Here is a 25,125-nt window from a genome sequence, read left to right on the forward strand (position 1 = left end):
GCCAGGAACAGAGGTGAGACTGACTGGCCTGCAGTTCCCCAGGTCTTCCTTGTTTGCCTTTCTAAAAATGGAGGTTATATTTCCCCTTTTTGCAGTCAGTGGGATCTCCACCAGATTGACACAACTTCTCAAATACAATGGATAGTGGCTTAGTGACTTCCTCTGCCAGTTACCTCAGGACCCACAGATGCATCTCATCAAGTCCCATGGACTTGTACACCTTCAGGTTCCTTAGATGGTCCCGAACCTGCTCTTTTCCTACAGTGGGAGTTCTTCATTCTCCCAGTTCCTGCCTTTGCCTTCTGTGACTTGGATGGAATGGCTAGAGGACTTGCCACTGAAGACTGAGGTAAAAAGTCACTGAGTACCTTCTCCATATCCCGAGTAACCAGGTCTCCTGTTTCCTTCTGGAGTGGGACCACATTTTCCCTAGTCTTCCTTTTATCACCAACATACCTATAGAAGCTTTTCTTGTTGCCCTTGATGTCCCTGGCCAGATTTAATTCTGTCAGGGCCAGATTTAATTCCATCAGGGCTTTAGCTTCCCTAATCTGATCCATGGCTGTTCGGACAATTTCTCTGTATTCCTCCCATGCTACCTGTCCTTGCTTCCACCCTCTGTAGGCTTCCTTTTTGTGTTTGAGTTTATCCATGAGCTCCTTGTTCATCCATGCAGGACTCCTGGCGTTTTTGCCCAACTTCCTCTTTGATGGGATGCACTGCTCCTGAGCTTGGAGGAGGTACTCCTTGAATATTAACCAGCTTTCCTGGGCCCCTCATCTGCTCAGGGCTTTATCCCATGGCACTTTACCCAACAGATCCATGAAAAGGCCAAAGTCTGCTCTCCTGAAGTTCAGGGTAGAGAGCTTGCTGTGCACCCTCCTTGCTGCCTTAAGGATCTTGAACACTATTATTTCATGGTCACTGCAGCCAAGGTGACCCTTGAGCTCCACATTCCCCACCAGCCCCTCCCTGTTGGTGAAAACAAGGTCCAGTATAGCACCTCTCCTTGTTGGCTCCTCCATCACATGGAGAAGGAAGTTATCATCAATACATTCTAGGAACCTCCTGGATTGCTTATGCCCTACTGTGTTGTCCTCCCAAGAGATATTGGAGTGATTGAAGTCCCTCAAGGTGACCAGGGCTTGTGACCATAAGGCTGCTCCTATCTGTCTACAGAGGGCCTTGTCCACTCAGTCTTCCCGGCCAGGTGGCCTGTAGCAGACCCCCACAGCAACGTCACCTATCTCTGCTGTGTCTTTAATCCTGACCCGTAAGCTCTCGGTCAGCTCTTTATCCATCCCCAGCTGGAACTCCATGCACTCCAGCTTGTCCTTGACATAGAGGGTGACACTCACTCCTTATCTCCCCTGTCTGTCTTTCCTAAAGAGACTGTATCCTTCCATTCCAACATTCCAGTCACAGGAGCCATCCCACCATGTCTCCATAGTGCCAACAAGATCATAATATCCAAAGTTTCTCAGGACTGAGCGATGGGAAACCAATGACCATCAAGGCTGAAAACTTGTATTTCCAAGTTTTGTGCCTCAGTTTCCCCATCTGCAAAGAACATTTTCCTTATTCCCGAGGAAAACATCGCAGAAAGGATCTACAGCCTGTGCAAGCTTGCAGTGTAGCTGCGCAAGACCCTCAACAACATGTGAGGAAGAACATACTGTTGCAGCTGGAGGGCAGAGAGGATATGAGAAAGTATATAGGCACTGTAAAATGTAGTACCTCATTTGAGGGCATGTGGGATCTACTTTGCAGGGCCATGAGGAGCAGCTGGCTTGGAATCCACAAACTGGTTAGCATCACCTCTACCCAGGCACTAGTTCCACATGATTATTTTCTCCCTGCTCCCAGACTCTCCTTTTCTTGGCATTGACATTGTCTCTTCCAGATATACTGATGTTTCAACTACCTGCCTGCCTCTAGGTGCAGTCACGAGGCCTAATATTGCACGGAGATTCAAATTACTTTGAGCTCTGCCAACGGGATTTGAATACATTTCAATACACTCGTTGATTGCCTCTTTTTGTGAGCAAACTCTGCTTTGTACCAAAGGCTCAGCACACAGCTACTGGCTTAATGAAAGAGCCGTCTGATAAATGAGCTGTTCCAACCATGCCACTGCTGCCTCGGAGTGAGCAGGGGTGAAGCTGTTCCTCCTCAGTTCTCCCACCAACACACTGTGCCGGTAGAATTTCCCCATACCTCATTTCTGCCATCTAGTGTAAACAATAGCTTGGCTATCTTTCATCCGTTATTATTGTCTGCTATGTCTAGTGGCTGGAAATCATTTTCTACCCAAGGCTGACAGGGATAACATGATTCAGAAGAGGATCTCTCTCTCAAAACGTCCACAGGATGGGCACGGTGGCTGCTTGATTTCAGCACGGTCAGACTCAGTCCTGTAATTCCTACTATTTCCTTCTGTCCGCCAGCAGGCTCAATGAAGGGGAAAAAAGGCAGAACTACATGCTATACAATTTTATTTCAAGAGCAGCTATATAAAAGAAACAAATAAACAAACAAAACCAAACCCACCATCCCTTTCACACAAGGTAAATTCAAGGTAGCCATACAAATCTTTTTCTCCACCATGGGTACAGAGTTTTGTTTAAAACAGTAAAGGGGAAAAGGGGAATACATCCATCTACCGCTGCAGTCTTCTGCAGGAATTAATTGTGATCTTTAAATATTCAGATTTTGTAGAGTTTTTTAAGAGAAATCCACCAGCCTGTGCGTATTTTTCCTTTCCGTAGTGCTTAGGCAGCTAATTTCTGGAACCACAGAGGATTTGAATGGAAAGCTGATAACAAGGAAATGGGGTCCTTCCTCATCGTGTCTCATCTCTGTGTTTATTTTGTCACAATGTCGTCCAGTACGGGAGAGAGAGAGGAAGAAACTGCTACATCGCTGCCTGTTTGAGACAGGCTGTTACCTGCATGCGTGTCTGGGTATCCTCCAGCTCATGGTATGTGCTTTGCCAAGATCTTCTCAGGAACTGATGGAAGCTGAAAAAGTTTTTCAGGCCCTCTTCAAAGTTGATAGCAGGTAAAATGAGTTGCAGGCCTAATTTCTATTGTCTCTATCTCCAATTCAAGTCTCCATCACCTTCATTACATGGATCTTCAACAGCCTGAACAAATCTTTTCATCTGCTAGCACTTCCGTTTTTCCATCCAAATGATCACACTTTTTCCTCTTTCAGAAATGAATGAAATGATCTTTTCCAGCTGTTAGTAAGACTGAAAGAAACAGCTCTGCTTCTCTGTGCTAATTTTCTCCCAGTGCATTCAGGGCTGGCTGCTGTGGGAACATGTGGGAAATTGTGGGCTTCTGAACATGCCTACTCTGCACCTTCATCCTTCATCTCCATGGTGATCTGTCTGTTACCATGAATGCACCTGTTGTTTTACAGGGTTTAAGGTTGTGCGTTCTCTGCTTGTAATCTTTGTGAGCGACGTGTAGTATGATGTGTGATATGATATTGTGGGAAAGTGTTTTCTTTTTTTTGTGCAGCTTTGATGCTGCACAGCTGCCTCACTGTGTACAGGAGCTCGCTGAAGCACTGAAGAGCAAGTCATCAGGGCCCGTAACCGCTGCAGTTGCACTTCAAGGCAGCAGAGCGGGTATGGCAGGGCTGCAGTCAGCACCATGTGTTGCTCGGTAATAGTGATCCATGGTGCGGCGTTGGTGGAGACAATGGCCTTTGCCCACCCCCTTAGAGGTGCTCCAGCCCCGGTCTGCCTCCAACAGACAGGTACCCATGCTGATGTTCAGGACACAGGATATTTGGGAAAATCAACAGCAGCCAGGTTCAGTTTTCAGAATGATTGGGGCTAAATGCTGGTAAACCCGGGGAGAAGGCTTTGAGTCATATCTAACCCTCCGGAATACGAGAGGTGTATTTGGGGTTAGCAAACTGGTGCACTGCCCTTGCTTTTGACATGCCTGTGTAAGAACCAGAGTCTTTTTGTTTCTTTCCTCCTATGTCCATCTGCCCCCAGACTTTGTGTTTGTCAAGTGTCCTGAGGTGATGACTGAGTTTTGGGTTTGGATTTGCCCCTCTGTCTCCTGATACATAGGAAGGGTTCTATTACGGTAAAACAAACGAAATGCAGACCTGCACTAGACAGCAGGCACAGCAGCTGGTTTCTCTGCGTCCCCAGATGAGGTGCAGCTTCATGTGGCTGCTGACCCTCCAGGTAGCCAGAGCAAACAGACGGCGAGATGCCGCACTTGGCAGGGAGCTAAAGGCTGAAATTAGCCAACGTGCAGTTAACTAGATTAGCAACATGGGGAACCAAGTGGCCTTAGTTTAGGGCCACACGATCCTGAATGAATTAGGTAGCAAAGCATGGTGCGTGTACAGCGCCCTGGATGACCAGAGGGTGTTAGAGGGGCTCTGGGCAATCCTAAACTGGGCTGGTTTTCTGCTGTGAGTCCTCCATGGGGACTGGTGCTGTGGTGTGCTTGAGTATCAGGGACAGCTCCTCCTTGTCCTCCGGGGCACACCTGCAGCTGGGAGTCCAAGAAGCATCCTGAAGTCCTTTGTTCAGCCCTTACAGAAGTTGAAATATTCTCTATGACTTCCCAGGCATTCAGCAATTTCTACACCACCGCTATATAGAAGCAGCACTGGAAGCAGGCTTTTGCCTCATCAAGGTCTGATCTGGAAATGTGTCTGAAGTAGGTGGTACGTAGGTTTTCAGCCAAGGAGGTCCTGATGCTCCCTAGGGCTGGGCAAAACAGAGGCAGATACAGCAGTATCTGCGCTCTTCCTGTTGTTTGTCCAACTTATTTCTCTTTTTTGCCATCACTGTGAATTCAGGATTGATAAAAATGAACATTTTAAAAAGAAAATGCCTTCATACACACCTTTTCTGTATGTTGGTATTTCAGCTCACATTATTTTTTATCAGTGGAGGAGTCTTTGCAGCACAGCTTGTACTTGTTACTGGGACTCAGCTCTTTCCTACCAGTCTGCAAAGCTTTGTTGGCACCTGCAGTACTATAATCAATAACTTGCTTTTGCTGGTGTAGGTCACATAACCAGAAGGTCTGTATAAGCTCACTGGCTCCAGACCTGTGTGCTGGGCTCTAATTAACATTCGCTCTGTGCGCTTGGGCCACTTCCCTCACAGGTTTGGATGCCAGGGGTATTGACTGCCCTTGCCCGATGCACAAATGAGGTTGCCAGGGGAAAGCCCAAGGGCTCCCAATTTAGCGGAGATTCCTGTGAACAAAAAGAAAGCTGCCTGTGCACCAGGAGGCTGCTGCAAAGGGCCATGCTGCTCAGCAAGCATGATGTGTGAAAGAAAATGTGCTGAGAGGAATGGCTGAGCAGGTTTCTGGATACAAGCATGGTGGGAAAACCCCTCCTCAGGCCTGTGCTCCTGCCTGTGATGTCCTGAGGTGGTTTAGCCAAACAAGTCCAAGATGAATTTGTTGAAATAGAGTGGCCATGCTTCTTGTCTACAGAAGTGAAATTTCAAGGCAGTTTGTTTTGTTAACTTTTGAGGGATGATTGGACTGTTCTTTGTCAGCAGGGGATTGGCAGAGGTGCTTGAGGTGCTATGGATAGATGAGAGACAGGGTTTATCCCATGGCTGACTCAAGGAGTGGTGTGATGGCCATCACTGGGTTCATTTCCATGATGCATGTGAGCACATGGACACTGCCCCTTCCCTGTGTCACATAATGCGTCATTACAGGGTGTGCAGGCAACATAAGAGCACTGCCACATGGGTGATGCTACTGGAGGTGAAGTGTGTCTGATCCAAGTTAGGCTGAGGAGGGAATGTACACTGTTCATTCATTATTGCTGCAATTTTTTTCTTCCCTTTAGAAGGAAGTAAAACTTTGACTTCCTATTTTTAATGGTAAGCATGTATGCTTTCAAGTTTCTCTTTGATTGAATCATAGAATAGTTAGGGTTTGAAGGGACCTTTAAAGGTCATCTAGTCCAACACCCCTGCAAGAAGCAGGGACATGTCCAACCAGATCAGGTTGCTCAGAGCCCCATCCAACCTGGCCTTGAATGTTTCCAGGGATGGGGAATCTCCAACCTCTCTGAGCAACCTGTTCCAGTGTCCCACCACTGTCACTGTAAAAATTTTTTTTCCTTATATCTAGTATGAATCTACCTCCCTCTATTTTAAAACCATTACCCCTTGTTCTATCACAACTGGCCCTGCTGAAGAGTTTCTCCTCATCTTTCTTTTAAGCACCATTTAGGTACTGGAATCTGTCCCATTGGCTTCAGTATTACCGAGCCAAAAGGCATAGAGTGTAGGCAGGTGCTCAGGGAGGGAGACTGGACATTACACGCTCCTGGGTGGTCTTAGTCTGACCAGCTGACCATCTTTGCTTCATTTTTGTCACTTTGGTGATTTAACAAGGGTCACACTTTTTAGTGCTGCTAATGCTGTTTCCCTGTAGAAGGGCTCATTTTGAGAGCTTATAGAGCTGAGCTGGTAGCTCATTGCTGGCCCCTTTATTAAAGGCAACAGACCAAACACTGTACTGGGGAAAGTCCTTTGAAGAGCTGCTGCCGTTGCTATTTTATGGTAACATAGCTCACGGCTGTGCCAGCTGCTGGATGATGCACACACATGTGGGAAGAGACAATTCCCTGCCTTCAAGTGTTTATTGCCTTAAAAGAAAACACAGAGAAAGGTGAACAAGCAGCAGTTCTGCTATGCTTGCTTTGCAAACAGGAGCTGGAGTAGATTAAGTCTTGCCTGAAGCCCACAACACAGCCAAGGCAGAATTTTCCTTGTGTCTCCTAAAGCCTAAAGCAGTGCTGGAGCCTGAGGGCAGTCCTCTGCCTCTTGTTTCTAGCCAAAGGGAGAAGCCTTCTGGGAGAATTGTTCAGTTTCATACAGGAGAGGTCAGATTTGAAGACCCATTTGCTGCAGTCAGCTCATTTTCTGCCATTCTGTGATATATAGGGTTATTATTTTTTCACCTATCTGATTACTCAGCCCTGGAGAAGCTGAGAGAATTGTGTGGTTTAAGGTGACTCATTGTAAGGCTGAATCCTTTACTCCTACAGTGCCAAAACTGATGGGGTGGCTGGGCAGTGACAGGAAGATGCTTCCCTTTGGCTCTGCTGCTTTTCCAAGTGAGGTGAGTGTCACCTTCCCAAATCCCAACATGGTATGTGTGCTGCCTTTGCTAGTTGGAGAACTCCTGCAGATGGTTTTCTGTGAGTTTTTTTTTCCCCAGTAGGACCTGAGTTATATTGCACACTTTTACAGCTTAAAAACTCTTCCCCTTATCCATTGGCTTGCAGGTTGGGTACAATGGCTCAGGGTTCTCTGCTTAGTGTTTGAATTCCTTTTCTCATAATTTTCATGTGGACACTCTCATCCAAATAATTGTAAAGACAAGTTAAGCTGCTGTTCCTCATGGTTAACAGAGAACCTTATGTGAGCCCTTGCAAATCTGCACAAAATTTCTCTCTCTTTTTGTGTACATGGGTGTTTATAAAAACAGCCAGCAGTGACCTTGTTATGGAAGATTTCCAAACTAGATATGAACATGAAGAAAATATTATTTTCACTTTTGAAAGTAGTTTCGAGTGAGCATAACAGCAACAAAACACATGCAGTAGCAAAGCTGAACTTCTGCTCTGTGTTGCATATTGCACAATTACCCATAGCACAGGGGAGAGGTACACAATATTTGTAATGGAGGTGGTGAATTCCTGTTTAGCACCATTTGGTGGAGATGGCAGTGACTGTGGCCATGCTATGTTGGAGAGGACCAGGCTGAAGGAATGAGTTCTTCTCTTTTCCTAGTCTTGTCTGAATGTGGTGCTTTCTGTAGGGCTGGTATGGATTTACAGCGGTCTAACTGAGAGGGGCTCCAAGCTCACACTGCCTAGCTAAGTAATTTGCCATGCAGAGATGTCACCAAATCCTGCAGCCAAGGGGGTGGAAACCTTCCCCTCCCTTTTATCTGTTTCCAGCAGATGCATGCTTTACTATTTGTTTGCACGTTGTGCAAAGATTTCGGGATGATTCTCACGCAGAATCGTGAACAGGCAGAGAGGGACCGGGAGCACATTGCAGTTCAGAGTGTGCCCCTGCCTGAAGGTCTGGGTGCTGCTGAGGTATCTCGGGTGCTTGTGGCCACAGCACCCAGGGAGCTGCCTGCCAGCCCTGCAGGCAAAAGATATTCCTCACATCTCACGCTTCAGATTTCTTCAGAGAAGTGGTTGCTATGCAGCCTTGTTTATTGCTGGTATGTGACACTGCTTGCTTGCTGAGCTTGTACACCTGGAAGGGGGAGCCTGCTGTTGTGCTGGAGAAGGCTTGAGAAATGGCTATCCCTGCTTCCAGTTTTGGAAACACAGGGTCTGGAGCAGAAGAAATCTTCGTTCCATTGTGGGAGGCAACCCGCAGCGGAGCTTTACAGCTCCTGGGGGGATTACAAGCTTAACAACGTGAAGCTCGATTTCCAAAGTGAGGGACACGCGTATTTGTGAAGGAGGTTGGTGGATAGCCCTGTCCCGTGTGCTGTTGCTTTTTCAGCAAGGTGGTGCTCTCGTGGGGGCTGGCAGGAGCCAGGAAAAGGGGTTGCTTTTACTGTGCTCTGGTGGAGGTTGCTTGGTGCAAGCGTCTCTCACAGAAGACAGTAAAGTCTAGGAGAAAGATTTTATGATTTTTCCTTTTATCATTCTCTTTTCAAAAAGTTGTTTTGAAAGTCTTAAAGCGGCATGAGGGAAGCAGCTTCCACTGGGCGACTCCAACTGAGTGCTGGAGAGTTTCCGTGTCATTTTAAATAGACACACAGGTCTGGGAGGGGTGGAAGAAGAGCAATGCTTGGTGTGGCAGATGAAGGAGAGGAGAGGACAGGTGGGAGATGTGGAGCAGAGAGGGTCATTTGTTGACAGGGAAGCTCCTCTTCATAAGAAGACCATCAGCCTGGCCTTTGCCACGTCACGGGAGGCAGAGCGAGAGCTCCCACCTCAGCTCAGGTGCTGCCCCTGTACTCCCGGGGCTCCCTTTGCTGGTGTGTGTGGGCAAACGGGCAACTCCCCACTCAGCTCCTGCTCAAACTGCCCTTGCTCTGTCTGGGGCCAAAATGCAAAAACTGCACCTTTGGTCCTTCTTGGGCTCACACTGTTCTTTTTCCAAGTAGAATCAAGGAAGGTTGAACTCAAATCAACTTTCTGAATCAGCCCCTGCTGAGGTTTAGGTCAGTGTTATATGGCTCCTGGGGGTGCCGGTTCACCCCTGCAGGAGGGTAATCCAGTCTGCTCTTGCCAATGGTTTAAATTGCTGTGTTTTGTTATGTTGAACCTTAGCATCTCACTGCAAAGGATGCGGGGGAAGAGCCACACTCTAATCCATCTTGAATTCCTTTTGGAGTGCAAAGATGCCAGCCTGCCACAGCAGCAGAGGGAGGACAAACTGAACTCTCTGAAGGATTGAGACACAGGAACTCTGCTCATTGTCAGAGGTGTTGGCTGGTTACTTTCTCCCTCTATTTCCCACTTTCTCTCTCCAGAGAGAATGCCTTTGCTTCACTTTTTTTTTTCATTTCCTTTCTTCCTGGCAATATCCATGCTCCCCCAGCCCCAGGTGAGCAAGCTGAGGCTCTGCTGCAGAGCCCACTGCTGTAATGACAATGGTCAGCGCTCGCATTAGCATAGTATGTGTCACCTCAGGGCCTTTGAGAGATTGCAAAGCTTCCCAGCATAATTTGCATTTTTCACTTGGAGATATTGACCTGTGAGGAACTAAAGTTGACTTATTCAAAAGCTATAGTGTGAAGTTTATAGGCTCCTAACATTTTTCTAGTCTAAAGACTCCTATTTCTATTTCTCTGCAGGCCAGGGAATGAATGGGCAGCAGAGCTAGCCCTGCTTCTGTGGACTTCCACTCGTCATGCCGCTCATTGGCTTTGTTTGCTTTCGGACATTGGAAGTGATGGCAGTTGGGAAACGTGGTGTTTTCTGTCAGGTCAGTGAGCCAAACCATTGCAAGGTTTCCTCAGCCAGCTCTACTGTGTTGCGTGTTCGTACCTGGCAGCTCTTTTTTGTCCCCCTCCCTGGAAGCACTGCAGTTTGTTGCAGAGACAGCCTATTACTCCTTTACCTGTAAGTGGCCTCCAGCTCACCCAAGGGAGATGCTGTCAGCTGGCAGGTATGGGAAAACAGGCTTTTGTCCACCTTGACTAAATGTCCTGCATTGGGTCCTCTGGTGATCAGGGTGTGGGGCTCTGAACAGCAGGTCAGATGCAAGACAGCACCTGTGTTTAGCAGGCATCAGCCTGGGGACACTTGGGCACTCTAGGGATTTCCATGCCTGTGGAGTTAGGTGATACCTTGTAGGTTAGGTGGGTGGAGGCTTTAATTATTTCAGTGATGCCTGAATGGTGGAGTTAGGCCCTGAACAAGACAGAAGTTCTTAAATACTGTAAAGACCAGGGAACAAATTCTGAGCAGTGGGAACTGTTGTATTTCAAGGTTCATACAGCACTAAGAACAGTACTGGGACTTTAATTGAATAGATATGAGAGTAATAAAATGGACAATTAAACTGGTCTCATTAGAGGATATGCTCCTGCTTTTGCACATCAGCCCTGCACCCCATGCTCCAACTGCTTGTTGCTCATAATGAAAACTTTTAATACAAAACTCAGATCTCATATTGTAGCTGAACAAAATTGCTTCAGATCATTGAGGATTTCCCTGCCTGATGATTACACAGGAGCAGGACAGAGCCCTTGGGATGCTGACTTGCAGTTGTCTTGGATTTATGCAGCTGTTAGTGGAAATCTGCTGTATAATCAATCTGTATCTGCAGAGTGCCTTTATGAAAGATGTGTGGAAAAGTATGCAGAGCCCCACCAGGAGAAAACTCCCAGCCAAGGAATGTATTTTAGTAGCACTTTGGGGTGGCTTCACACAGGAGTATGGGGTGGGAGACTCCTCTCCCCGAGGATGCTGAGAGGAAGGCACTGAGGGAGACAAGCCTGATATTTCTAATGAAAATTATTTTACAAGAAACCAACATGAGCGGAGAAGCAGCTGGCCTAACCTTTTAAGACACGGGCCACTGGTTGGACTTAATTTGAGGACATATTAGTTCAAAGTGCTGATTGTGACTGCTTCTGTACCCAAGCCTTGAGTGTCAGGTATCTAGAGCCTTTCCCAGAGTCTACGGCAGAAATACTAGGTGCTGTGAAGACCAGCTCTCAGAAGAGAAGCAGCGCGCTGATTGTTGCTTGCATTTTCTAGCGCTCGCCCCTGGGGCATTACTGCTGTCAGCTAATTTGTGTTTACAGAGTATTAGCACCCAGAGGCTCCTCAGGGTGAGGAACTCTGCAGGATGTGCTCTGCCAACCCCTGCAAGGGCTTAGCATCTCCCAGTTTCACGGTTTTCTTCAAAGTGCCTTATTAAGGAGGGGAAAACTTGCAATGCTTTTGGTCAAGACTGGGTTATGCTCAAGGCAAAGGTGCATCCATGTACTTGGATTCTTCTCATCTCATTGTGTCCAACGGTCACAGGAACCCACAAAGCAATTGATCACCCCTCTTTGGGGAATGACCACCCTTGGCCACAGCTCCAATGGAGACCTTCACAAGGACTCAGTGTGAGCAAACTTGTGTACAGTACTCATATAACCGTGGTGTTCAGCACAACACTTCATTAGAGCTGGAATGAGGGATTGTTCAAGTGCTTTTTCAGGGAGCTAATGAGCTTTGGCATTCAGATCAGCTTATTCTTAACACTTGATTTGCTGCCCTGGGTAAGCTGCTGCTTGTGGTAACACTTGTTTCATGGTCAAGCTCTGCTCTGCTGAGATGCAGCCATTGCAGGAGATTCTGATAGGGGCATTGAACTTTTAAGATCTTCCAAATGAAAGCTGAGGGAAGAACTTGTAAAAAAGAGCATCACGTAGGTGATGCTTTTCACATGATATCTTTTGTCTGTGCTCCTTGCCATGCACAGTAAATATTTGAGGAATCAAGTTTGCTGGTTCAGAGATTCCTCAAAACAGTAAGTTGAACAGTAAGAGAAAACAGATTTTGGATGTGTAATCTCACTTGGATCAATGTGCAGAAAGATACAGGAGCACTTCTTGTGAGCTATGTGTTTAGCCTAAGCAGCTTTGACACCCAGAACTTAGAAAAGTGGGGAGAGATGCAATTAATAGCCCAGGGACTTGCCTCGTCATTCTCCCACAGGCCTGGGAAAACTGTCCAGGTCCACTGGGTGATGGCTTTTTACTCTACATAAAAATCTGATGCTACAGATGTGTGATGGCTCTGTAAGTTGCAGTCCACTGGCCTGTCATCGCTCCAATCTCCTTTTATGCTCACAACTAAGCTTCTGGCTGTTGAGACATGGGGTTCAATCTCCACAGCTGCTCCAATTCTGACTGGCTCTGTAGGGTTGTTGGCAGTGGCATGTTTCACATAACGCTACTGTATGGTTGCTACACTGGGAAGCCAACAGAGAAATAGCTTTTTAGTTGGGAAAGAAAGTAATGTTATCATTAAATAACCTTTGTCTTCATTTACTGGGTGCTAATGATCCAAAGAAGCTGAAAATCCTAGAGAATGCATTTCCTTTTGATTAACCCACCAGAAGGATGACAAGGAATAAGTACAGTTACTGTCTACAGAAACATCATCAGGGCTTGGAGCTGTTCAAATGCAGCTGTGTTCCATTTTTTCCTCTTCAGAAAGCCATTTTCTAACACTTGTTTTCACTCAAGAGTGAATGACTGCCACTGTTTTCCTCTGTACAGGGAATGGCACCCGCTTGGTTTCCATGCTCCTGTCAGCAGTGGCAGAAGAAGAATCCTGCACACTCAGTGCTTCCCACAAGCTGCAGGCAAATAGCTCTGCAATTATGGTTCTTGTTACAATGGTTTTGGTGCAAGGCAGAAAGGGGTGGCCCTACATAGCTGTACATTTGGGGTTTTCTGTATCATGTAGCTGGCCTGAATCAGGAACTGTGCCCTGACTTTAAGCAATTAAGCCTTTGGGGCCATGGAGGTGCCACAAGGAAGGCCCTTCCCAGTTACACTTTATACCATGCTAGCATTTAGGTAGGCCAGCCTGGCAGGGGATCAAAACTGACGCATAGAGAGCCTGGCTTTGTGTTACAGGGTAAGTCAGCTGTCTTACAGAGTAAGTCAGTGGCAGAGGCAGCCTTCCATCCTAGCTGCAGGATACACTCGTTTCTGGTAGTTACTGCTTTCTCTTGGGCAAAGGTGCATGCTCAGCTTCATTTAGGAGGTGATCTTAACAAGCGAAAATTGCCACCGCCATATGTGTTAGACATTCATCCTATGCAATGAGACCAAAGAAAATATATCTTAATCCGTGCTTTATCATCTAGGCCCACTCACAATGATATTTCCATTCCTTGTTTCAAAGTACACAGTCCAAATAGACCTACATTTGGATTTTTAAGGGTATTTAGTGCCTGCTTTTCATTGAATAATGGGAAATAGGCTCCAAAGCCCTTCTAAACTCCTTCATTCCTTGACCTTAGGCTGTCTCTGTGAACATATCTAGACTACCAAAAAGGATGGAAGCCAGAAGTAGGTTAACTATCTCAGCTAAGTCTAGCCTTTCTGGGGTCATTTGCTTTATTCCAGATGAAGGCTTTGACAGCTTTTGAGCAGAGTTCAATCTCTTGGGCAGGGGGTGGAGCAGTACGGGGCCTTTCTGCAATACCAACAATTTCTGTTGAGATTTGCTTGAGGATACCATTTTATCTGATTGTACGTTTGATTGATAGGAAGGTGCCTAAACTCAGTATACAGGCAATCTTTGTTATTTGTTTTAAGCTCACAGAACATAGTGCCTGCCTTTCCTTCTTCCATTGAGTTCAGAGATATTTTTCCTTCTGTAGTAATTTAATTGAACTGTGTCTGTGATTGATCCTTCTGGCTGCACTTAGCTACTACAGGACAGTCATTCTGTTTGCAGAGCTTTAGAGGCACCTATGAGTAGATTTTCAAAAGCAGTTCACATTGCCATCCTTCTGCACTCACTGATGTTTGTAGGAATTTTGCTGCTGGCTTACCATCCTGACCTCTTATCCTAAGGTGTGCTCTGCAAAATCCCCTCTTACTTCTAATTTAGGCCATAAGAAATGGGCTAATGCACTTAAGGAAGCAAAAGCCCAGTATGGTGACAGAAGTCTCTGTCAGAAGGTGAAAAGAAATCTCTAGAGAGTTTTGAAGTTAAAGCAACCAAACCGGTAAGGGTTTGGTTGCTGCAGAGACGGAAGCTGGAAAGTGTCACGATTTGCTACAGCAGTAACCTGAAGGGCTGAGCAGAAGCTTCCTTTACCCTCCTACGGCCTGTGCCCTGTAACACTGCCCACAACTGCACTGGCCCCATGTGATGTGCAATTGCTGATGTGAGCATGGCAGACAGCTTCTGGATAGCTGGCACCCCTACTTATGGGTGAGTCTGTGTCATAAAATCTCATCTAGCCCTTCCTATGGAAAAAGTCCTGCAGACTGGTGGAAAGTGCTAGAGGCAGGAGTTACACACTGGTCTCCAGTATTGCTAGCAAGCTGGCCCCCCGTAAATCCCAATACGTTTCTATTAGCATGGATCAAACTAGTCCACCCTCCATTTTTTTTGGTTGTTCTTGAGGCAAGTCCAGTGTGACCTTACAGCTCTTTCTTATTGTATGTGTGAAACGATGCTCCTGCTGCAGCAGCAGTGCTGCGTTCAGTGGGAACAACTCCAGCGTGCTGCGCTGGCTGCAAGAGCAGTGGGTGCGGAGAGAGGCTTGCCGCTGCTGCTGCCGTGTCCATACAGGCATGGTGCTGGTGTGGAGTTATGTCTCCCCTGTTATGCTGAGAGCAGCTTTTGGACTTTATGGCTGTGATTTGGACAGAATGTGGAAAACTGATAGCTTGACTGTATTTTGATGTTGTTTTAACACCACTTGCCTTGAGCTGTTTTGTACGCAAGACCCCCTGTAGGGAGGACAGTGCCAGGGATCAGTGGCTATCGCTTGCACTAGTGGTGTTCTTCTTCCATGCAGGCTCCTGAAGCTGCAGGGGAACCCATTGGCAGCTGTACCAGGCCCAGCGACCAGCAGCCCATTGAGTAGACTCTCATCTGCAAAGAGCGCATCATCACCCCCACCATGGAAACCCAAGATGATTCTGCAGCAGGTAAAGGGCTGCAGCAGACTGGAGACTTCTTCAGCCAGGCCTTGTTGCAATCTCGTTCCCGCAGCCTTTGCCTGCAGGATGGGGCCTACAAGAAAGATGGGGAGAGGCTGTTCAGTAGGGCCTGTTGTGATAGGACGAGGGGTTTTAAAGTAGAGGGAGGTAGATTTAGATTGGACATTAGGAAAAAATTTTTTACAATGCGAGTTGTAGAACACTGGAACAGGTTGCCCAGAGAGGTGGTGGATGCTCCATCCCTGGAAACATTCAAGGCCAGGTTGGATGAGGCTCTGAGCAACCTGATCTAGTCAGGGATGTCCCTGCTTCTTGCAGGCGGGTTGGACTAGATGACCTTTGAAGGTCCCCCCAATCCTAACCATTCTATGATTCTATGTTGGCCTGCAGCGGAGGTGCCACTGCCCGGGAATGCTGCTCGGCTCAGGGAGGTAGAGTGTGTACAAAAGCTGCATTCAAAGCACTGCTCATGAGACCCCAGAGATGCTGGCAAGTGCAGCAGGTCTCCTTCCTGCTGTACAAGTGAGAGCCCAGCCTTAGAAGCTGGGTAATGCGGAAGATATTGCTCAGGAGGGGGTGCAGGGAAACACGCTGTGTATAATTTTGAATTTTCAGGACCTGGCAAGATCAGAAATGTTTTGACGCAGGCCATATTGATGTTGAGTTTGGGTGTCTCTGCAGTAAAGCAAGCAGGGAATCAACCCCTGTAACAGTGAAGCAGAACAAAGGAGAAGGCTTGGGTGGACAAGTTGCATCCCACAGATACAGTAATCAAAGAAGCCCACTGAATGTTGGGGATATCTAATGCAGAGTGCAAAACTTCTTTTAGTTAGAACACCTGATGATTGCTTGTGTCCTAGCACTTTCTGTGCTGTGAAGAGAAATTTAAAAAAAAAAACCAAAAGCCAACCTCAAATGGAGTGGGAATGACAGAAACAAAGGACTTTCAAACTAGTTTTGGAAAGCATCTGCTCATTAGACACTGTGAACTTCTAGAGAGCCTTGTGGGTTGTCTGCCCTTTGAAAAGAGAGGAAAGAAGTCCTGTAGTTGTGCATGGGCAACTAGGGAAACACATGCAAATGTGTAGAACATCCAGGTGTCAAAGTGCTGGAATGGGCTCTTGACCTTGCAGGCAGCATTCTGTGAGGTCAAATGGAATGTTGCAGAGGCCAGGACTGCAGCTCACTACCGGTGTGTTAGTCTTCTCTGGAGAAGAGCGGTGTGTTTTGTCCTCTCCGTAGCAAAGGCTGCGAATTTCAGTCATTTCTGCTGTCCTTATTTTAAAGCTAACTGCCACGCTCCAGTTGCTGTCTACTGTGGGAGTGTTCCGAAATTCAAACACAGATACACAGCTCTGCGAGGTGGAAGCATTGATTCGAACTTGCAGTTTTGTGGCAGCGGTTGGACCACTGAGCAAAAAGGTGAGGATGGAAAGGGGTTGGATATGCAATGGTGGCCTCAGCCCAATGAAAAAAAAAAAAACTCAGGGAGAAGTGGTCCTTGGAGCTCAGCCCTCCTGTGCTGGCTCTGTGTCAGAGTAGGTGGCTGAGAAGAGAGCTGCAGCTGATCCTGCCCTCCTCCCCTGGTGCGCATGGCATCATCTCTCTATCTTTGGTTCATTATGCTTTCTCCTTTATCAACAGTAGCCAGATCGCTCCTACTGCCAGCCAGGACAGGGATTGTGGCCCACCTGGCCATACATTGGGCATGGTAATGAGATGTGAGGTCTGTCTTGCTGTCCATGGGTGGTCTTGCCATAGGTAAATTCCCAGTTCTACCTCTGCTTGCCCTTCAGATCTGACTTTGAGGATGGGATGGTTCTGTAGAAACACTGGCAAGGTGTGCCTACTTGCTGAGATGTCTTTCTGCTTTGCAGAAATACCAGTAGCACCATGTGGGTCTTTACTGGTAGTCTTCACAGAAGCCAAGGCTGGAAATGGGAATCCGTTTCCCCCTCTTACCAGTGGGGCCTTCAACTTCTGTCTCCTGGCTTGCTAGCTCAATGCTGTTGGGAAGAATCAAAGTGATGCTAGTTTTACAAAAAAAAAAAACAGATGTTCTGAGCGATTAAAAAAAACCCCTTGAATGCCTCACTCATTTGGTGGGTTGATTGTAAAGGTGTGAGGTCAGCTAACTCACTCCTTCCCTTTTGCCTACAGCTTGTCTTCAGTCCGTATTAACAAGCCAGATGAAGAAGCAGCCGAGTTTCTGGGATGGGAACAGAGCTGGGAAGCCTCCCTACCCAAGGGCCATCTCTCCCCTGGATGGCTGGGTCAGCAAGGCTGGTGTGCAGCACCTCAGTGGTGAGATTGGAGATGAATTCTGCCACCTTTCTCACCGAGCCTTGACCCAGGACCCCCGAGAGAGGGAGCTGAGCAGCGCTGCCCTGGAAACCATTCAGATGCAGAGCAAGCTGAAGATGAGGAGGATGTCTGAGGGTCTGTTGGCCTCACAGAGAGGTAAGGCAGGAGCATTCCTGCTCTCCTGCACGAAGAAGGGTCTTATCCCAGCCTAGAGAGCTGGCGCACCTTCCCAGTGAACACTTCTCCCCTGCACGTGCCCCCCCTGCAATAACCCTCGCTGCTCTCAGTCCCCTGTGTAGCCCTCCTCGTGCTGTAAGGGGTGTACAACCGTGGGGCAGGGACAGGAGCAGGAGGGTGTACGTGCAGGTGACTTGTTCTGGGTAAGCACAGGTCCGTGGGCTCCCTGTTGTCTGACGGGAGCCCAGGAGACCAGGGTGCTCCTGAAGTGGGTAGATGTTGCTCACTGGCCTGCTTCAAGTGGCTGCCAGCAGGAGCCTGGTTCCCTGTGCAGTTACTTACAAGTTCCAAGAAATCTGTCCAATGAAATATCTGGCTTCAGGTGCTTTAGGTTTGCAGTGCTGCTTCTGTTACGCTTTGTGTCTCTGCTTTGCAGGTCTGACTGACTGCAGTGACCCTAAGGGGCTTACCCTGAAGCCAGCAGTTTCCAGGTCGGCTTCCCAAATGCTCCTGGTGCCCTCCAAGCCCCTGCCTCCCATCCAGAGCAGCCTTCCTTCCTCAGAGCCCAGCAGGATGAGCAACGGAGAGCAGGAGCACGGGGAAGATGGCACAGGCTGTGATGACACTGACGGGAATATAAAGGAGCTGATGTCCGAGGGACAAGGATATAAAGTAAGGAAGCCAAGCCAAATCGCATGTGGTGAATCCTCAGTTTACTTCCTGCAGGCAGAGCTCTGAGGTCTCCTTTCCCTGTGGTGTGAGCCCAGGGACGCAGCTGAGCCAAGGAAGAGCTCAGCTGGACATGGCACTTCAGGCTGTCTTTGGAACAGCGTCTACTGCAGGCTTCATGTCCTGCGCCTATATCAATGAGAGAAGAGGTCTTTAACTCGTTTCTGTGCTCTCCAGTGGCCCCTGCGGTGTTTCATGGCTGAGAACACACCAGCCACCAGGCAGAGCAACTAGACGTGTCTGATCTGGTTGAGCATATCCTTCTGCAGTTAGCAAAATGCACTTATGACTGAACCATCTGTACATGGCAGACACTGTTGCAGACACACCGGTGCCTGGTGGCTTTTTAGATTGGCTCTGCCAGGTTTAGATGGAAAAGGATGTTGGCTGGAGCAGTCAGTCCTGCAAACTCAAGTCTAGGTTGTCTCAACTTTTGAGTTGTACAGCCGTATCCTTCTACACAGTTGTGTCTAATCATAGTTTTAGAGTTGAGCAGCTTCTGTGCAGCTTCATCCTCTCCCATGGGTCCGCCCAGGGCTAAGTGATGGGAACTGGCAATTCTGTCCATGGGGAATGGAGTCCAGATGCCATCCATCACTTGCCTTTGCAGGAGAGATGGAGTCATAGAATCATAGAATCAAGTCAACCTAAAACCACCATGCCTCCTAAACTATATCCTGGAGTGCCACATCTACACGTTCTTTGAACACCTGCAGGGATGGTGACTCCACCACTTCCCTGTTCCAGTGCCTGATCACTCTTTCAGTAAAGAAGTGTTTCCTAGTATCCAACCTAAACCACCCCTGCCGCAACTTGAGGTCATTTCCTCTTGTCCTATCACTAGTTACTTGGGAGAAAAGGCCAACACACACCTCCCTACAACCTCCTTTCAGGTAGTTGTAGAGAACAATGAGGTCTCCCCTCAGCCTTCTCTTCTTCAGACTAAACAATCCCAGTTCCCTCATCCGCTCCTTGTAAGACTTGTGCTCCAGACCCCTCACCAGCTTTGTTGCCCTTCTCTGGACACGCTCCAGGAACTCAACGTCCTTCTTGCACTGAGGGGCCTAAAACTGAACACAGTATTCAAGATGCAGCCTCACCAGTGCCAAGCACAGGGGCACGATCACTTCACTACTCCTGCTGGCCGCACAGTTTCTGATAGAATCCAGAATGCTGTTGGCCTTCTTGGCCACCTGGGCACACTGCTGGCTCATGTTCAGCTGGCTGTCTACCAGCACTCCCATGTCCCTTTCCACTGGGCACCTTTCCAGCCACTCTCCTCCAAGCCTGTAGCATTGCATGGGGTTGTTGTGAACGAAGTGCAGGACCTGGCACTTGGCCTTGAACCTCATACAGTTTACCTCCTACCATTGGTCCTGCCTGTCCAGGTCCCTCTGCAGAGCCTTCCTACCCTCAAGCAGATCAACACTCCTGCCCAGTTTGGTTTCATCTGCAGAAGCTGCAGTTGTTTTTGTTTTGCCATGGTGGGCAGGAGAAGGCAGGTGAAAAACAGCTTTTGTAAAGAGGATCACCGATAAAAGCCTAGTGTACTTGATTTCAGCCTTACAGATAGAGGGCCAAATGTATCCCTGACCTTAACTCTGTTGGTTTTTCTTTTGGCGCCCAATGTGGGCCTCAAGAAATTTGGGAAAGCTGAAGCAGTTTCAGCAGGCAGAGAGACGTTACACAGAGCAGCAGGGCAGGGAGCACTGCTGAACTTCAAAACTGACAGAGAGCCTGAGATGATAATTTGTGTGGGAGCTGGAGAGCACCAAATATTCAGAGAGAACATTAGCATCTGGGCTGCAAGGCTGGTGGGGGACTGTAGGAAGGGCAGAAGCAGAAAAAAATATGAGCTTGAGAAAAGCAGATTTTGTCAGAGTGCAAAATGACTTTGTGGGGATTTGACCGGTGCTGAGCAACAGCTGGTAGGCACTTTAGGGACAGGGAGAGGATAGTGATCTAAACCCATTCCGGTACCATCAGGAAGGCTAAGAGAGGCAATGGCACCCCAGAACAACATCCTTATGCCAAGCAGATGGATGCCAGGTGGGAATGCAGCCACTGCCAGAGAGGTGAGCGAGGGGAGAGAGCTGGCAGCAGCGTGGGACACGGTCTCTCCCTCAGCACTTCCCTTTCATTGCCCATCCTAGGCCAAGCTGCTCCATCCCTTTGACTTTTCTTTTCCTGCCAAGTCTTAGCTAAGAGCACGGCTAAACCTCTTGTGGCATCAAGGGGGAAGGCTGGATGCTCGAGCTGAGCACTGCATTCTGCTCTTTCCAGGCTTCCCGGCTGCCCTTGGATTGCAGTGGTGAGGATGGGAAGAAGTCACTGGGACCGGCTTTGCTTCCCCCTATCCCCAAGTCAGCAAGACCATTGGATGGGGCTCCCGCCAGCGCTGCAGTGCCTCTCCCAAGCTCTCAGCACCTGGTTCTCCAAGAGGCCCTGGAGATGAGGTAAGCCAAGGTGTCTACTTCTCCAAGATGTTGTGCACCTTCTACTTCTTGTCTCGTGAGATTATTTTCCACACTCAGCTCTCCACTCTAGTTATGCAAACTCCTGTGCTGTCACCATCTTGTGAAGCCATGATGATCCAGCACAATGTCAAAAGCAGCATCCTGCTCTCTAAGAGCAGGGGTCTCATGGGGGAGGAAGAGGCAGGACCTGAAGAGCAGATCCTCTGCTGGACCTTGATGCTGATTCACGCTGTAATCTTTGTGGTGCTATTCGGGAACAGTATTGCATGCATCTGAATACCGCATCTGGGTTTGTGTGTGATCTTTGACTGCCAATATCCATACCTGCAAATGTTAGGGCAAATATCGGCTGTTGCTAAACTCTCTACCAATTCAGATGCTGTTTCTGTAAGTGTCAGGCATAACTTCTCTCTGTCTGGGCCTTCATTGCAAAACAAGAGCCCAGAGAAAGCTACCTTAATAGATGTACAATCCTATGGCTGTCTCACATTTCCATAGGCAGTTAAAACCAAAGGAGGCAAGGTGCTAGAGAGCAGCTCTAGAGCTGTAACTGATGGAAAGCTATTTGCTTGGCTATGCGTGTGGAAATCCAGCCGTCAGCCTTATGTTAGCTGTAACAATAAACAAGGACCCTAGAAATAGAGTTCCAGTTGGAAAGCTTCAGCATGGCTTTTAAAGGGCAGTCTGAACATCCCTACGTAGCAGTTGAGTTGGAAAACCCCTTTTTGCTCCTGGAAGAGCTGGGAGGTGTAATATTATTCTCAGGAGACAGCAGTGGTATTGCCAGGTGTAACGAGATACTGTCACCAGCTGAAAGCATGGCCAGGCAAAGTTAGGCTTCTCCAGCAGTATAAACGTAGCTGTCCTCAGCACAGACTTCTGTCTGGCTTACCATGTCTTGCTGATTCAGAAAGGATGCATGTAACAGTGAGAGGCCCTTAGCCTCAACAGGAGAGACAGCAGAACTGGGTGGTTAAGCCCAAACAGAAGAATGACTCCTGTGTTTCAGCTGGAGCTTGATGAGCTCTGTGTGACTCCAGCAACTGAAACTTTCATGGCAATTAATCAGCTTTGCATGTTGTTGGTTTGATGGGTTGCATTTCCTCCTTCCTCAGAATGACCTTGCTAAGGAAGTGTGCCTCCTTTAATGCTCCCCCCATTTCTCTTTCCATCTCCTCATATATTCTCTTATCCTCAATTTTCTTAAGGCAAGGATCAGGCAGCAGAAACGAAGAGAAGACCCTTGAATGTCTAGGTAGGTACAAGGCATGGCTGCCCTAAAATGAACATAGGAATGCTGACCCATGGGTGGCACTGTCAAAGTTTGGTCAAAAACCATCCTGCAACTTTTTCATGTCCTTGATGGGCTCAGACGGCTCCCCCAGAGCCCAGTCATTGGGAAATGTGCTCTGGTGATCCAGTGAAATGGATGCCAGCATGGGGGTTATGAATGGCAGGAGCTGGTGGGGTGCCTTGGGGCCCTGGAAATGCACAGCACGAAAATAAATTGTTCTTCTGCCTCCTGTCCATACCATTTATCTCCCTGCATGGTCTCTAATGTCACAAAGACTGGAGGAAAATAATGCGTTTCACATGAAATGAGAAATGTTCCCACTCCTTCCTCCTACACTTGAAGGGGAAAAGCTTCCCTTGGAGCGGTTTCTGATCCAAACCCTTTGAGATCTGAAGTAGATTCATCAGCATTGCCTGGTTTTGCCCTGGGGGAAATAGTGAAACCTTGTGTGATAGGGAGTCCCTGTGAATTTTCCGTTTACACAGAAAGAGACTTACAGAAGGATCCAGCCTGTGCAGGATCTGAGCTTTCCATCCTCTTAAAGCACAGCCTAAATTTAATGCTGACTCATGAACTGAGGCTTCCAATGTGCAGCATATTTACCTCAAGCCACACATGCTAGGCTTATGACGACAAAGCTCTTCCCCCCCTCTCTCTGCACATGCCAGTATTGCAAAGTGAGGCTGGGGTAGGAAATGCCTCCTGGCTTCTTCTGGCTCGCAGCCTTGCATTGCCATCAGCAATAAGAGTTCTGCAAGACAAAATGCGGTGTCTGGTGCACTGTGACAGCCAATGCTTTTAAGTTGAAAACCTCAATGACACCGTTGCTGTGCCTTTGCATTCTGTGGGTTTGGAGTAACAGGAGAGATGAGACTTTAAGAAATAATTTGGCTGATGTAGAAAAAGGGCTAAGATCCACTGATGCCTCAGCTCAGTGTTAGTTCTGCCGAAGAACGGGCATGCCCCACAGGAATGTTTGCTTTATTGCTGGTGTGCAGCTGTGATGCAGAATGCGACCAGGGAGAAGTATTGCAGAGTAGGTAAGGTGACATTTTTGCTGGATACGTTCTGGACTAGAAATGAGCTCTGTCGTTAAGCCATCTCTTTCTCTATCCCTCTCATTGAGCTGACCATTCTGCAGAGAAAAGAATCCTGATTCAAGAACATCATCATTTTTTTACAGCTTGGCTCTCACATGCTGTGAGAGCCCTGTAAGGAATGATTGGTTTCTCTGAGTTTTAACAGCTCTGCTGGAGAGTATTTCAGAATGAGCTGCACCGTGCTACTCCCATGAAGAAAATCAGCCTTTAGTGAGGCTGCCCAGAAAGTGGGCTGATCTGCTACAGGTTAGAATGAAACCCCTTGGGGAAAATGAATTCTAGCTTCAAGAACACAATGCTGGTTTTGGTTACACTCCAGCAACCCTAAGGTTTGCTTTACTATTCCAGCAAAGAGGGGGAAATGTTGATTCTTACCTCTACAAAGGCTACTAAACATAGCTATCAAAAACCAGGAGTTCTTTTAGGACCTGGGAAAAAGAAGATGTTTCCTAAAATCAAAAGAGATAGGAGCGGAAAAGAACCTTTTTAGCAAGGGCAGTCTCCATCTCTCTGCTCCTCTCTGTCAAGCACAGCTGCTCACCAGAAGCCAAGGGCTGAGGCCTTCATCATGCAGTAGGTGTGAGTCTGATGCCAACAGAGCAATGGCATTTCTGCTGCCAGTGCAATATGGTAGTGCCCCATCTGTTTGCAGAGGTGATGTGTTCCTCGCTGTTCTCCTTCACAATCTGTATCGGTCTCTTATCAGAGCTGGGGACTCTGGAACCCATCTTGCCTGCTCTCCAGCATCGCGCTGTTGGTGGCGAGAAGTCTGACGGACATTTGTGTGAACCTGTGCGTCCGTTAACAGGCCTCCCAGTGAGCCAGGCCAAGAAGATTGATCAGCCTGTGAGCCCCGGCCTTCTGAGTGACGACGACTCGAAGGACAGCAATGGGAGGGTAAGGGCTGAGGGCAGGGGCGAGCAGGTTTCCTTTGCAGTGACTGTTCAGTGCCTAGCACACACTGTCACTGAAAACCCTAATCTTCCCCTCTGTGGGAGCAGATTCTCTTGGGCATGCCTTTGATAGCTGCAGAGCCATTGCTTGAGTATTTTCACTGGTGCAGAGGTCACTGGTTGGGAGGTGGTGCTAAGGTGACGCCAGAAGCATTCTCTGTGTACAACAGCCAATTCAGAGCAGATCTGAACAGCAGAGCAAGTTGCCCATCAGTGAACAGGCGTGCTCGGAAGCCCAGAAGCAAAGATGACTGGTGATTGCAGATGGGGTTCTATTCCCTGCCCTGGCCTGTAGGAACTGAACTGCCTGTGCACTGGTAGTGTGAGCTCTTCAGACGTCTTGGAGCACTCCTGTGGCTCTCTTGGTCCTGTGTCAGGGCTTCCTGACACAGACTGGGAAACAGTATCTTGGACCAGTGGAAGGTTATGGCAATGAAGTGTTACACACCACTGGGTGTAATTGCATGCCAAGGTGAGGAAAGAAGGAGTACTTGTGAAACTGTTGCGATGTATATGGACCTGCATGGAAAACAATGACACTCTAACTCTGTATTCATGATGAGGTGTTGTGTATGGTTTGTGTATCTCTCCTTATGCTCTATGATGTGTTTCCATTGCAACTAGATCCATGTTGTCTTGTCCAAGTCAGCTCAGAAGAAAATACAGCAAAAGCGAATGAGAGAGATGGAGCTTTTGCTCCGAGAGAGGGAGAAAGAGCAAGAAAAGTCCTTGCAGCTCCCTACACAGAGTGTTGACCCTGGAGAAGCAGCCAAAGAAAGTAAGTGGTTGCTATAGCTGTGGGCCTCTTTGTTCGCTTGCTTTCTATTTGCATAATGTTGCAAATGTCTGTGAAATCAGACTGCAAGGCTTTTACACTTGCATGTGATTTGGCATTCAAAT

The 25,125-nt window shown here is 47.9% G+C and overlaps 1 protein-coding gene and 1 long non-coding RNA gene across 2 annotated transcripts in view; both read left to right on the top strand.

The window, feature by feature from the left end:
- Positions 1-15,043: 15,043 nt before the first annotated feature.
- Positions 15,044-17,423, top strand: LOC147601298 (uncharacterized). Its single transcript, XR_015257960.1, has 3 exons — positions 15,044-15,179; positions 16,479-16,613; positions 17,352-17,423. It is a non-coding gene; the product is annotated as an uncharacterized LOC147601298 (long non-coding RNA).
- A 188-nt stretch (positions 17,424-17,611) lies between these two features.
- Positions 17,612-25,125, top strand: part of LOC147601299 (TOG array regulator of axonemal microtubules protein 2-like) — a 30,259-nt gene continuing 22,745 nt past the window's right edge. The window contains exons 1-6 of the mRNA XM_086744606.1: positions 17,612-17,651; positions 18,109-18,344; positions 20,685-20,857; positions 22,087-22,133; positions 23,979-24,169; positions 24,850-25,003. Coding sequence (XP_086600732.1) covers positions 17,612-17,651; positions 18,109-18,344; positions 20,685-20,857; positions 22,087-22,133; positions 23,979-24,169; positions 24,850-25,003 — 841 coding nt within the window. The remainder of the gene's footprint in view (positions 17,652-18,108; positions 18,345-20,684; positions 20,858-22,086; positions 22,134-23,978; positions 24,170-24,849; positions 25,004-25,125) is intronic.

Source organism: Chlamydotis macqueenii, chromosome 3, assembly GCF_036417535.1.
Source record: "Chlamydotis macqueenii isolate bChlMac1 chromosome 3, bChlMac1.mat, whole genome shotgun sequence".
NCBI lineage: Eukaryota > Metazoa > Chordata > Aves > Otidiformes > Otididae > Chlamydotis > Chlamydotis macqueenii.